Source organism: Phyllostomus hastatus, unplaced genomic scaffold, assembly GCF_019186645.2.
Source record: "Phyllostomus hastatus isolate PE091 unplaced genomic scaffold, TTU_PhHast_1.1 phas_contig_948, whole genome shotgun sequence".
In the NCBI taxonomy this organism is placed as follows: Eukaryota; Metazoa; Chordata; class Mammalia; order Chiroptera; family Phyllostomidae; genus Phyllostomus; species Phyllostomus hastatus.
In genome coordinates, this window is record NW_025333993.1 from 5,749,939 (window position 1) to 5,764,085 (window position 14,147).

Here is a 14,147-nt window from a genome sequence, read left to right on the forward strand (position 1 = left end):
CGTGGCTTGGACATGCATTGTTGTGAGATGACTGGCAAAACAGGAAAATTTATGTCTGAGGGGGGAGAAAAAAAACACAAGACGAACTGGATTGCGTTAGCCTCCCGAGCGCCCTTCCCCCAACGCTCTCTCTGGCCAGGAGCGTTCTCTAACGAGCTCCTGAGATCTCGTCTGGATCAGTTCCCCGGCCTCCCGGAGACAATCGCTGGCCCCGCTGCCCCGTTTAGATAAGGAGGAGGAAACGCAGAGCGGTCGGGCTTTGCCGGATGCCACCTGGGAGAAGGCAGAAGGGGAGGCATCTGTGGTTGCAGACCGGCCTCCTAGACACACAAGGGTTTTACTTAGCGGATTCTACTTCACGAAACTTCAAACCGGTCTCAGCTGGCGCGTTCAGAAAGGAAGGGAGAAACGGGAAGTCAGCAAGTGTGTTGTTTTCTCCCCCCCCCCGCCCCCGCCCATCACTGCCCTGAAAAGTCGCTTGAGACAGACCTCTGACATTGCACCAGGCATTGTTCTATGATTTGCAGCGTCTCATACTGATTTCCCCCCGAAACAAACCTCTCCCTCACGGAGACAGCAAAGGCACCACCTCTCACCACGCACATTTTCTGTCTCGCACTTACACTACGTTATTTATGAGAAGGCAGACACAGACATATAGACAGCAGCGCACGGTGGATGTACATACCGACTTCAGGCTGGCTGGCTTTCCTGGCTTCGTTCTATTTTTCTTCTGTTTAAAATGCATTTGCAACTGTTGGCTTCTACTGGCCGATGATTAATGGGCTTTGGTGTGATTCACCTGGATGTGAGGGTGGAATTCTCCTTAGTGTTTCCTATGCTCTTTATTATCGTAATTGGACTCGCATCCCAGAAAAAAAAGGAACTTGGGACTTTCACTGGATTTGGAACCAAGTTATTTCACGACGGGACGAGTGTCAACAAGTTTTGAAACTGGGCTTGACTGTCAGTCTCGACTTGGACACGTGGCTCTGATACAGAAACTGGATATCACGGGGTCCCAGGCGAGCGCAGTGAATACCAGAATTCTTGGACTGCGGTCAATTTGCTCTTAGGACTGGCGGGATTTCGGAGTCGTCTGCTTGTCCCAATGCTGAAAACGTAGACGCTTGTGATTGTGGGGTGATAATAAGAAATGTTCAAACTTCAAAATGCTTCCCTTCACGTCCAATCAAAGCCTGAGAGAGCTTTGGGAGCACTAACGTTCGTCGGTAAACAGTGTAAGAAAACATGTTCTAACCATCTGCAGTTAATTAGCGAGAGGACTATTTCCCAATTTTGGTGTTTTTCGGGTTGCTAGGTAAACTACGAGATGCCCAGGGAAGACTAGCTTTCGGATGGACAACAACTAATTATTTAATACCAGTATGTCCCTCGCAGTAGTTGATATAAACTTACACTAGAAATTAAACTCATCTATAGATGTAAGGAAGTACTATATTTTTTTATTTACTGAATCTGGCATCCCTAGAGAAGAGCAAATTTATGCTCAAGAGTAGCTCAGAAGGTCAAAAAGCTGAGTGACCAAGTTGGACGTGCAGACATTCTTAGACCAGCAGCCCGGATTCTCTCGGTGCTAGGAACCCCGACAGCAAATGCAGCCATTGCGGGGTGAGAGGGCAGCCTTCTCATGCACCCCGGTGTCGGGAAGCCTCGTAAGCTGGTCTCGTTTGAATATCTGAGCTCGGGGCGTCTTAACCATTCTTGTGCTGTGTTTCCTTGTGGCGGACTGCTAAGGTGTCTGCCTGCCTGCCTGCCTGCCTTTTCAGACACTGTTTAAATAGATAAAAATAAAACTGTGATCACAAAAGACACCAGTCGTTTGAAAACACACTCTTGAAAACATTTCTGAAAACCAGAATTGTGCTTTCCCCCCGAGCATTCGTGGGTTAAGACCTAGCGGTCTGATGGCGCGGTGAGCACACATGGTCAAGGTGTCCGAAGCAGCCGCCGTGTGGAAGCCCTGTGATCTCTACAGTGACGGAGTCACAGTGGGGGCCGCTGCGATGGCACTGCGTCGCACACTCGTAGGGACCCGTGTAGAAAGTTTACTCAGAGGTGGTTGGAGGAAACTGTTGTTTGCCGTGCAAGGTCACAGATCCTCCCGAAAGCCAGCCCGACCTCTCCAGGCCCCGCGAACCTGGGTGTAAGTGAACTCTGCTGTGAAGGGGGCCTCCACACGCCATCCTCCTGATGACGTCACAGAGGTCAGCTAAGCTGGGGAACCCTGCATGACCGGACTCCCCACAGACACCCTCCCGACATTTGCAACGATCAGCCTTCCAGCTACCGTTTCCTGTGTGGCAGCAGCGGGCACGCGTCCCAGTGGGGAGCACAGTTAACTCCCCGTCTGTCCCCCGGGGCATTGCCACGTGCACTGGAGTGCACAGGGACCGTCACGCGGGCGCTTGCGGAGCTGCCCTGGGGAGATGTCACAACGGCCTGCTCGGAAGTCATGGTACAGTGTCTCCTGATGTGGAAACAAAGGAGGAAAGGACAGCTCAGACAGACACACACGGAACCCCCTGTCTTTACAGCCTTACGTGCGTGTGTCTCAGAACTGGGCAGCCAGAACTTCACTGTCACCTTACTGCTCAGTCACGTGCAACTTTCAGTCGCCAAGGCTTCGTGACAGCCGTGACCAGGACACAGAAGGCTCGCCCATCTAGAGAGAGAGTGTCAGCGGACAACGCTCCCCTCCACCCACCCACCGTCCGGTGGCCCCTCGGCAGGCAGGGTAGACCCCGAACACCTTTGTGACGCAAGAGGCTCTCGCGAGCCCTGGCTCCCGCTCCCCTCCCGCCTGTTCGCTTCAGGACTTGGCCTGCATGGGGACTGGCCTTTCCCCGAACCGCCCCCTGCTTCCCCCAAGTGTCCCCTCTCCCCTTCTCCATTAACCCCAGCTGTCCTGCAGAAGTCAGGGGGAATGGGACCTCCTCTGTCCACCGAGATTCAACACTTCTTCAAGGACAGTGTAGAGTCAAGGTTGAGAGTCCTGCTTCCATTCACAGCCGTGAGGCTTCGAACCACTTAACCCCTCAGAGACTCGGTTTCCCCATTTGCAGAATAGCGATAATAATAATTCCTGTGCGTGACAGGGTCGTGCGAGGTTAAAATATATAAAGCACCATAAAACTCTGCCTACTCACACTCGTTCTTATACAAGTTAGCTATCATTATGTGTTTACAATAAACAACAACACACAACACAGAGCTTACAAGAGGAAATTACATTCCCCACAGATGAGAGCAGAGGGGTCGCAAGGTGATTATAGAAACTTTCTTGTTCCCCCAAATGGCAATGTTTATAAATATACAATTCAAGAAAATGCATACATTGAAAGACAACTTGAAGACATTTTAACAACACTTATCCATACCTTTGTACTTCAAGGGTTTGCTGAGCACCTGCTACATGCTCAGCACCATGCAGGGCACTAGAGCCCTGCAGTAAACAAGGCTGATGGGGCCCTCGCTTTTAGGTAGCTCACAATAGGGCAGGGGAGGGTGCAGTAAACCATTAGATGAGTGACTTAAAGATGGCTGTGGAGAGAATTAGGGAGGAGAGAATTAGGGAGGAGGTCAAGGACGGATGAGAGGACAGAGCGTGGGGAGCATACCAGGCCCTTGTCTGCAGGTCAAGGCAGCTCCCCTAGCAGGTGGCGTTAGGGTGGACATGTATGGACTTACGTGGCTGGTTAGGAGGCCAGCTAGGAGAGAGAGAGATGTGTGTTCCGGGGAGAGGGACCCCTAGCATTTGCAAAGGCGTGGAGCTCACGGGGTACTGGATATTGAGGGGGGAGAGTGGTGGGGGTCAGGCAGGAGCACAGGGCACAGGCACACCCCACAGGGCTCCGTGGGCTCCATGAGGACGGCGTCCCTGCATCCTAGGAAAACAGGCACCTCGGGTTTTGATCCCAGGAGAGACAGAGTCAGACTTGCTTGTCAAGGTCATTGTCTTTGGCCCAGTGGGAGAAGGGGTCAGAAAGCAGCAAGCCCAGATGCTAGAAGCCTGGCTGACCACTGCGCTGCTCCGGGCATCCAAGCCTAAAGGGCTGCGGCCAGGACAAGGGGCGTACGGGTGGACTGCGCCGTGTTCCCCATCCCAGCCAGAGTCTTGGGGCACCTCTGGCGGGTGGGTGCAGCGGCGAGGGTGGACAGGCAAAGTCTCAGCGATGACCCCTGACATCCCTGCCTGGAAATGAGGTGCCTGGGGTGGGCACTCGTTTACTGAGTTAGAGGACACTGGATCTTCCTCTGTAATGTGAACATCACTCCTATGTTATCAGACAGCCCCTTGCTTGGGTGTCTCGATAGTCTATCGGTTTGGACCTCACGCAATACATGATGTCAATGCGGAAGAGCCCAGCCTGGGGGGTCAAGTCTGAGGGGGTGCGAGGGGTGGCCCGGGACGCCTGAGCAGAGACGGGCCCTGGGTCTGACGTGTCTGACGTTTGGGACGGGGCCGGCCAGGAGGACTGCCTGTCCTGTTGGCCCACAGATGGGATCCGAGGCATGTAAGCAGACACGGGGTGGGGGCAGCCCCTGGAGGGCTGGCAAAGGAGCCCAAGAAGGAGCCGCAGGCCCAAGAGACAGCACTCGCCGCCAACCCGAGGTTCTGAAAACCACGCCGGTGTTCCGTGCGCACAAGCACGCAGAGGAGAACAGCTTCGTGCGTGGTGTCTGACAGAGTCCTTTGGCGTAGCTCTTGCTGGTGGCAACTTGGCCAGTTCTACCCAAAGTTCAAAATGATGTATACTCTTTGACCCAGTAAGTGCAGGTCTAAGAATGAATAAGAAACGTGTGTCAGGACTATGTGTGGGCCTGTTCTCTGCATTAGTTGTAACATTAAAACACTCAGACTAACCCCATCACCAAAAAACACAGCAAGGATTTTAAGTTCACAAAACATCTATAATCTGAAATATGTAGTCTTTAAAAATCATGGCGAAGCTAAACGTGTTAAGTTAAATAGAAAGTTATCCGATAAAGCTGAATATTCAGTCCCATCACTCTGATTTTTCTCTCTAGGCAGGGTTCAACCGAAATAAATGCCTCTAAAATGTGGGCAGCAGTTATCTCGTCAAAGAAAAACAAAATCAGGAAGGTTTTTCCAATCAGATTTTCCATTTTCATGCAGTTAATCTGAAAATTCAATTTCCCTAGCCCGGACCAGCCCCACACTCCAGATCTCACTGTAAACGAGAAGTACTCACTCTGCCCCACCAGCAACTTCCCACACGCAGCCCCGGCCGGCCGGCCAGCCAGCCAGACCGTACGAAAGAAGTCTCCCCAGAGACGTTCCAGCGGCACACATCCGAGCGCCGAGGGGTCAGAGCGTGTGCAGGGTTGTTCTTCTGTGTCAGCACGGGGCTCCGTCTCTTTGCCCGAGTCGGATGAGCTTGCGCTGTGCCCAGGAGGAGCGCTGAGAAAGCAGGTTTCCTGCCCGGCCCTGTGCTCAGACACGCCCCTGCACCCCGCGGCCCTTCTCGGCGCCCTGTGCCCGCCACGCTCCAACTCACCTCCCCCCAAGGCCCTGTTCTGGGGTCACCTCCTCCAGCTTTGAGAAGGCTGCCTCTGGCCCCCCCTTCTTTCCGCCCGTGGCGCATCGTCCACACCTCCCAGTGACACTCCAGGTGTAGCTGTGATGGTGGTCTGTTTCGGAACTTCCCTTTCTCTCGAAACAAAGCTCTGTGGTCGGGTGTCCATTTCCTCTTTCCACACCGATGCCGGCACGGCCCCGAGACACCGCAGAGACCTGACGTTTGAGGGAGAAACGGGGTGCGCGGAGATGCCGTTCCAGCCAACGCAGGGCCGCCCCAGTTTAATAGCTGGTGAAGCTCATTGGACGATCAGGGGCTGTGATGTTCTGGGTCAGAGAGGACGCCAGTTCGAGGGGGTGGGGGATAGGGAGGGGTCCGTATACGTCACTGACGTGAATGACTGAGTGAGAAATAAAGATTTAGACTTCCTGTTTGGATTCACAGCACAACGAATATTCTTTAATATTCTACCTCGAAGAGGAAATGAGGGCTTTACATTTCTCAAACTGTCCAAACTGATCAGCACTCGGGGTATCACATACTCCACGTAGCCCAACAAGCTACTTTCCAAGTGTGTTTCGTGTTGCATGAGGCCTTCGGCTCCGTTTGCTTCCCCAGGCCGGGCACCTCTGCCGTGCGGGACCACAGTAACCCTAGAGGGCACAGCAAGGAAGTGATAGCAACAGAACCGTTCAAGTGTAGCTTCAACTGCAGCCTTTTCGATGTTTAGATACTGTGCATATTTAAAAATGTACATAATATAAGTGCAGCTCAAAAATGTGTTTGTTGTATGTGTATATATCAATGTGTGTGTGTGTGTGTGTGTGTGTGTGTGTGTGTGCAGGTGGGTGTTTGCGTAGGGGGACTGTAGAAGTTTGAATCGTTCCTTTAGGCCCACGCTTAGTCACGGGATCCGTGGGGATCCTATTGAAATGCAAATTCTGATTCAGAGGGTCTGGGTTGAGCTCAGGCTCCCAGCGATGTGGAGCCGAGGAGGGGGAGGGGGCCACACCACGAGTCACGATCAGCCTTCTGCCACCCCGGGTCCCCGTCCGGACTGCAGCACAGAACACGGACAGCCTCTGGGGCGGGTCTCATCTCTCCCACCACAGAACAGCCGTAGCCAGCTCCCCTCAAGATGCTGGGAGCGGAGGGGACCCATCCCCAGGAAAAGAAGCCATGGTGGTCGGGAAGGCTGCTTTCTCTCCCAGAACTCGGTTGGGCAAAGGCCTCTGACAAGCTTGTGGGGCGTGTGGCTTTAACGATGGGAGAAAGGCCAAGGTCACTAGCGGACTTCATTACTATTTTTTAAAGCACTGTGCATAAGCCACCTCCCAGGGTTACAGGCAGCCCTGCAGTCGGCAGTTCTTTTCCAGTGTTGGGCTTATATTGGGAAACTTCCGTTATGAGGAGCATAGCTGGAAACCGAGGTCTTCGCCACTCCCGATTGCCGAAGACCCTGTGATGCTGACGTTCAGCGGAAGGGGCAAGGCGGGAGTGTCTCGCTAACACGAGCTACCTCCAGACACCCTCACCCTGCTGGGACACAGGTGCTGGGAGTCAGTGGGTCACCAGTGCTCCTTGACCAAAGGAAGAGGAGAAAACGAAATACGCACACCCAGTACTCGATGAGTATTTGTGAGAGCTCGCACACACATATGCACATTATTGGTGGATTCTTGATGAATAAAATGATTCTCCTCATTTGCAAGCTCACCCAGCAAGTCATGTTCGTACATCCTGGGACAACTTTCCAAAGACGACTTGGGTCGAATTTGAACCGTATGCTTTGGCCTAATGCCTGAGTCAGTTTGTGCTACACACTAGTGGCTGCGAATACGTCTTCAAATATCTACCTCTTCTAGGTTAGGTAACTGGCATCAATGAATAGGGATGGATGATTGAACCAGAAAGATTCTTCCTCTGATCTAGGTCCCCAGTCTACACACACATAATGCAGCCCCGCAGGACTCCGCCTCTAGCCGCGTTGACATCTAAGCAAGATCACAAGTTCATGTTGAACAATGGAGAGGATGGAAGAGGAAATTCCAAGGGGCCCTGAATTGGCCACTTGAAGTGAGTTGGCCCCTGAATGAAACCTAGTTGGCCTATTCTTTTTTAAAAAAATTTTATTTATTTATTTTTAGAGAGGGAAGGGAGGGAGAAAGAGAGAGAGACATCAATGTGCGGTTGCTGGGGGCCGTGGCCTGCAACCCAGGCATGTGCCCTGACTGGGAATCGAACCTGCGACACTTTGGTTCGCAGCCCGAGCTCAATCCACTGAGCTACATCAGCCAGGGTTTTGGCCTATTCTTAATGTTTTATCTTCATCCCTATTTTCAGCCAAGAGCTCTGATTTTCAGGGGGTGACGCTGGGAAGGAGACCCTGGTCGAGAGACCGTGGTAGTGTCCTCTTGTTTGTTCTATGTGTCACTTCCTGTCTCCTCTTGATCTTTAGTAAAGAACCCCATGAAACGACAAAGCCAACATGCCTGTTTGGGTCGTGGGAAGAGGCAAGGAGTTCAGCTGAGAAGAGAGTGCCTTGCACCGCAAGCCAAGCTTTGGGGAACAGAACCAAGTGCAGAGAAGCATTTTGGGGAGGCAAGAAATGCCAGTGCGCCTCCACTCCCCCAGTGGTCGTGTGGTGGCTCCTCGGCCCACGCAAGTGAGTCCGCGCCCACGGCATTCCGCCGGAGTCGCTGACAGCTCAGCCGGTGGGCACGTTTTAGTTCTCCTCTCATTGGACCCTTCATAGCATTGCAGACTGTTGCTACGGTCTTCTCCGAAGTCTTCCCCCTGTTCTGGATCCTCCTCATCGCCTTTTTAGACACCTCCTCTTCTTCCGGTCCTTTTGATGGTATTGCTTCCAAGTCCCCACACCCCGACGTGGTTTCTTCTCACTGAACACACACTCCTGTGCCCTCCCGCACAGCCTCGGAGAACCTTCAGAAAGCCCAGACCCTGGGTCTCCCCCCGCCCCAGGCCTCTCTCGTCCCTCCAAACCAACAGTCAAGGAACAGCTTAGGGTCTCCCCTGGGACGGCGCACAGCCTCGATTCAGTATCCGCTGCCCAGGCCACCTCCCCTCCTCCGTAGGCCATCAGGCACTTAAAGATACTTAAACATCCTTTCTTCAGTGACCACAACAGCCCCATCAGCAGGTCCGCCTCTCAAGTCACCCTCCCTCCGAAGCGCTCCCCACCACGCGGCCTCAGTGCTCCCCCCAAACCATTCCTCAGCCGCCCAGCCCAGCGGCCGCACTCTCTGCAGGCCAAAAAGAGCCTCAGCTTCCGACCTTACGAACATGGCACGTGAGACCCTTCAGGAGCTCGTCCCACCTGCCTTTTCACCTTGGCACCTGCCGCCCCGCCACCCCGCACCACACAGCCTACTACCTGCCGAATGGTTCGCACTGACTCAGACGGACTGGTGCTCCAGTGGCTGACTCGGTGTCTTTCCATGTGCCCAGCCATCTGCTGCAGAGCCCTTCCCCTCTCTCCACCTGCCCCTGCTGTCTGTCTGTTGATACATTGCCCATTCCAGGTGGGTGCTCCTCTCCCTGTTCCCGTGGGTTAGGTGCTCCCCGTCTGCCTCCCTGGGCTTCTGTTCCCCAGAGCACTTATCTCCATGTAAGGGGGTTTCCCGTTTACTTGTCCAGCTCTAATTTCAATAGTAGTTGTTGGATTCACAACCACCATTCGTTGGGAACGGACACCTAGCCAACACTGTGTTAGCAGTTCGTATACTCAACACCCCATTTCCGAGGGACTGGCAAACCCTGGTGACAATAAATAAATGGAGACTCAGGCAAGTTGGCCTAAGGCTATACAACCAGTCAGTAGTGGTGACAATATTTAAATCCTGGTCTATCAGACTCAAAAGTCAGCTCTTTATCCATCAGGCCCCAGTGCCTCTCACTAGAATGGGAGCTGGCATATTTTCTCTTGTATGTGCCAGGGGCTAGGTTCTAGCAGGGGTTTCATGCTTGTGAGTGAATGAAGGAATGAATGAATGAGTGAAGGAAAGCAAAGGGAGCTGGGATCTTCCCGTTCTGGAAAGCAGCACTGGGTCTCTAAAAGAACGCACCTGCATACGATGTGTATCGATGAGCTATCAGAGCCTCACCACACACGTGACTCTTCACTGATGTGGACACGGGCAGCATCATGCCTGCGAGTTAGGGTTCCTAACAGTGAGTCAGGACTGCGCCACCCTGTTTGTACTCCTCACCCTGAACCTGCCCCTGTCCCTGTGTTATTTATTTCTATGTGTGGTTCCTGGGTAGCCCGAGCCGGATGCTGAAGTCGGCCTCTTGCCCTTCCCATTGTGACCACAGGTACACGGTCTTTGGGGTTTATCTCCTAGATCATTCTTGCTCCCGTTCCCTGCTCCTCCGCCCTGGGGTGGCTGCCGCTCACTGCACCCCTGGTTTGCTCTTGACCCCTCTCAATCTGACTTCCTTTAAAAGCCGATCTCTCTAAATGCGAGTATAACCTTTCAACAATGAGAACTTGTCTACATCCATTCCTTGCGTCCTCCCTCAAACTATTCTTTATTTTTTTGCATGATGCTGTCTAAACCGTTTGCCCTGTGTCCCCGTCTTCCAAGCTCTGGCCCCTGGCTAGCACTCCGGTCCCGTCCCTGGAGGTTCCCCACTCCATCGTCCATGTTTCAGCGATGGGGGGCTGCTTCCATGTCTGCACGCACTGCGTGCTGCTCCCCACCCTGCTACTCTCCTTTCCTCCCAACATCTCCCCTGCCTGGAGAGCCCACCCTGATACTGGAGTCCTCGGTGCCGCTGTGGTTCTTCCCACAGCCGACTCATTGCACAGCAGGTTCTTTTAAGACCCCAACTCTCCCTTGTCATTGAACTATAACATTGCTACACTGAGCACAGCGTCATGACTTTCGCTGAGTGCATCAGTTTCCCGTCCACAAGGCAAGTCCCTAGAGGGCAGGGGTTGGGCCGCGTTCATCTCTGTACCCACAACAACATAACCCCTGGCATGCACTCCGTAGCGTGTGATCAGAAGAGGCTTACTGACTCATACTCTTTACTCTATGAATGAGTCAACCAATGAATCAAAAGTGGATTAAGAATCCATCCATTAATTAAAAGCCGTGAGTGGTTTTAACATATCATTACAGGTGACACTTTCGAAATTGCTTCTTTGAGGTGATTTATATGTGTGCATCGTTCCGCCTCTGTGGGAAATGAGTCTCCGTGGTATGGACACCCTCCGGGCTAAGGAGCGCTCCCTCTCACCTGCTCGCATGCAGACGCCCCCGGAAGCCAGACCGGCCCCCTCATCTCAGCTGGTCACTGACTCTTCCGCTATGGCTCACTCGTGTCCGCAAAGAACATGCGGATGTTCAGATATGGCTTTGCTTCCTAAGGATGGTTTCCTTCGTATGGAATGATTGATCATACCTGTAGTTACTGGGAAGATTAAAGGTTCCCACTGGAGAAGCACAATTATTTTCACATGGACGCTGGCTCATCGGTCCTCTGTGTCTTCATTCATTTGGGCGCCATTTCAGCAGCTGTCTTGGCAACATCTGTAAGACGCTCACGGGCTTAACTTGAAGATCACGGCACGGTGCGGAGGGACAGAGGGGAGCCCGTGGCTCCGCTGGGTGGGCAGATGTTTCTCCTAATCCTCCCGCCCCCCGTTGTTCTTCCCGTCAGACATCCCACCGGCCCACTTGATCTCTGGCACTCATTTGTTAAAACCAAAGGGGCTCAGTTGATTTTGAGCAGACCCGTTACCACCTTTCAATCATGAGACATTGGGCCTCGTTTCTCATAGGCTATTCTTATTACCATTTTAAAAATGTGGAACGATGATGGGGAGATGATGAAACTCACACAGAACTTGGAACTGCAAAGGATGGCGTGGGTCTTGGACCTCCGGTGAGATGCCCTCTGCCCTGGCCAGACACTGACCTAGGGCTCTATGGCCCCAGAGGGCCGCTCTCCCCCAATGACGATGGATCTCCAACACGCCATCCATTCGCTCACTCAGTCACTTGTCCAGCAAACATTTAACACTATCGTAAGAAAGACGTGGTCTTTGAAATACACAAAGGTGAGTGGTATGTGGTCCTGGCCCTCAAAAATATACCATCCAGTAGAAGAGATGACACATACATAAACTGTTATTTAGTAAACAGAATAGACTCCCTCATATCTAAACACTATGTCACGGACACTTCTATACCTCTTAGCATAAAACTGAATGATAATCATTGCTTCATGCTTTCTCTCGTTCTACAAGAGTTGTATGCTGTGTAAAGGCGGGGACTGTGTGTCATTCTACTCTATATTTCTGTATATAACAGTCTTCTCAGCTCACGTGTATGAATGTGATATATGGAAACATATTAAGGGATTCCAGGAGGAGGGTCAGTGCTTTCCAGCTGGAAGAATCACAAAGGTCTTCAAGAATTTGGGAAGAAGAAATAGGGGAAGGACAATTGCCTGCAAGAGGAACTGCCCACACAAAAGTACGGGGTGGTGGTAAAGTACTTCCCTGAGTACTCTCACTTGCTGGGGTCATAGCGTGCATCAGTGATCCTCCCCATGGCTGCTTGTTAGAAACCTGGGGGGCTTTAACATGCCCAAATGTTATGGCCCATTGAATCAGAATCACCAGTGGGGGCAAGGAGAGGTATATATGGAGGCAGGAGCCTGAGTTTTGGTACTTTTTTAAAGCTCCCCGTTTGCTCCTAAGGTGTGTCCATGGTTGAGAGTCTCTGCAGTACCTCGAGAAAGTTAGTGTGAGGCTGCACTGAGAGCTAGACTGGCAACTGGTGTTAAACGGCCCTGGGAATAAAACTGAAAATTTGATCTTTCAGCAGGAAGCAGCAGCCAGGCTCTGCTAGCCGGACAGATGGAGACAAGGAGGGTAGCTACAGAAAGAGAACTTAGGAGGCTTCTGAATTCACCCAAGCAACACATGAACTTGGGGACATATCCACCTTGGTTTACCACCAGGTGCGACCCGTGCCCCTATTGGACGTGAAGTGGTGACGGGGGAACCGGGGCTGAGAGACCTCGGGGATTTGGGGCCTCGATGAAGGGGAAGACTGGGATGGAAAGCAGAGGGTATCCAAGACATTGTGATGACATTGACTCGGAGCCCGCCCACTTTGAGGTGCCTGTTTCCAGGAAGTAAATTTGGGGATGGCGATGGAGGTTTGGAAGTCACTGCACAAGAAGTAGAAGTTGACCAAAGATGAGTCAATGAAATTTATGTAAAAAAAAAAAATAGGAAGAGAAGAAAGCAGCTGAGAGCAGATATTTGGAGAGGAGGAGAAAAGACTCTCTAGCAAAGAAGCTGGAGAGAGAGCAGCCGGAGGGTTGAAAGGCGTGTAAACTCATCAGAGCGGACAGCTAGAGGGGCAAGATTTCAAGAAAGGGGACAGGACGTAGAGGTCAAAGGTCTGAGGGTGGACAAGGAGGCACTGAGTCTCCCGGGGAGGTTAAGTCCTGGAAAGGAAAGTGACACCTGTTTGCACAAGGCAGGAGGGAAGGAGAAGCGGTGTGTCTACTGCACATGTATCTGCTGAACACCTGCTCTGGCCCAGACTGGTCCAGTCCCCGGGGACTCAACAGTGCAGTCCAAGTGCTTGCTGCCATGAAGCGTGTGTTCCTGTTGTGGGGAAGGAGAAGAAAGAGAAAAAATGGAAAACCTTGAGCAGCAGAGGGTGAACATTCAGGAACTGCACTGAGTCCAGGGGACGGTGGTCCTTGGGTGTGAGGGGAAGGGGCTGAAGGGTGTGAAATGAACTCGAGTCAGCACTGGAGAAGCGTGTCGGGGAGGCAGTAGGAAAGGAAGACAGGAGCTCAGCCAGCTGCGAGGGCCCTGCACAGGCTCCCAGGCACGAACGGGCACCTTTGGGTACCCCTCTCCTGACTTTGCCAAGGCGGGGCGGCCCGGGAACCCTGCCGGAGCAAGGAAGAGGTGGGCCGCCCAGAGCTGGGGATTGGCAAGGGTGCCGGGGGGTAATAGATGGCCGGGACTGGGGATCACAAATACCACGTTAGAAACATCAACACTTGAAAACCACGGAATATAAACGCTCAAGGTCACAGCACACTCATCAGCCCATGGAGTCTATACAGTCACCGAACACGTTAGGAAGCCTGCTCACGCTGCTATCTAGTTTTAGAAGAGCTGTAATTTAGCATTGCTGGGTATCAATTAGTCCTGTTTTCCTCATCTGTGAAATGAGAGGGTTGGGCAAAATGACCTCAAGGTTCTGTTCCAGCACGGTCCACGGTGAACATCAGAGAGCACGTGAAATTCTGGAAATGAATTTATTCTTCAACGTTTACATCAAGTGTTTAATTGTCGGCGTTTGAAACTCAGCTGAGAGAATGCCACTCAGTTAGGCTGGTGTGCACAGAGTCCTTCGTTTTATGAACCAGCCTGGTTTTAAAATACATTGTCCCGTGGAAATGCACAGTGTAAATTTTGGTAGCAGCAACCTCAAGTGTCATGGGTAATTGAATAGGGTAATTGACAGGTCATTGATGGAACGTTGAAACAGGTCAGCTAGAATGACTAGAGATGAATAC

The 14,147-nt window shown here is 52.3% G+C and overlaps 1 protein-coding gene across 6 annotated transcripts in view; it reads right to left on the reverse strand.

Moving 5' to 3' along the window:
• Positions 1-14,147, reverse strand: part of KCNJ15 (potassium inwardly rectifying channel subfamily J member 15) — a 48,477-nt gene that overhangs the window by 17,339 nt on the left and 16,991 nt on the right. The window contains exon 1 of one of the 6 annotated variants that reach the window (XM_045852496.1): positions 5,640-5,754. The exons of 2 other annotated variants lie outside the window; for them this stretch is intronic. Coding sequence is in view for 1 of the 4 variants with exons in the window: in XM_045852492.1 (XP_045708448.1) it covers positions 5,238-5,338 (101 nt within the window). In the remaining 3 variants the exon portion in view is untranslated. Of the gene's footprint in view, positions 1-688; positions 739-5,237; positions 5,425-5,543; positions 5,755-14,147 lie in introns of those variants that run through there. 3 more of the 6 variants (XM_045852495.1, XM_045852492.1, XM_045852494.1) reach the window with 3 other exon arrangements.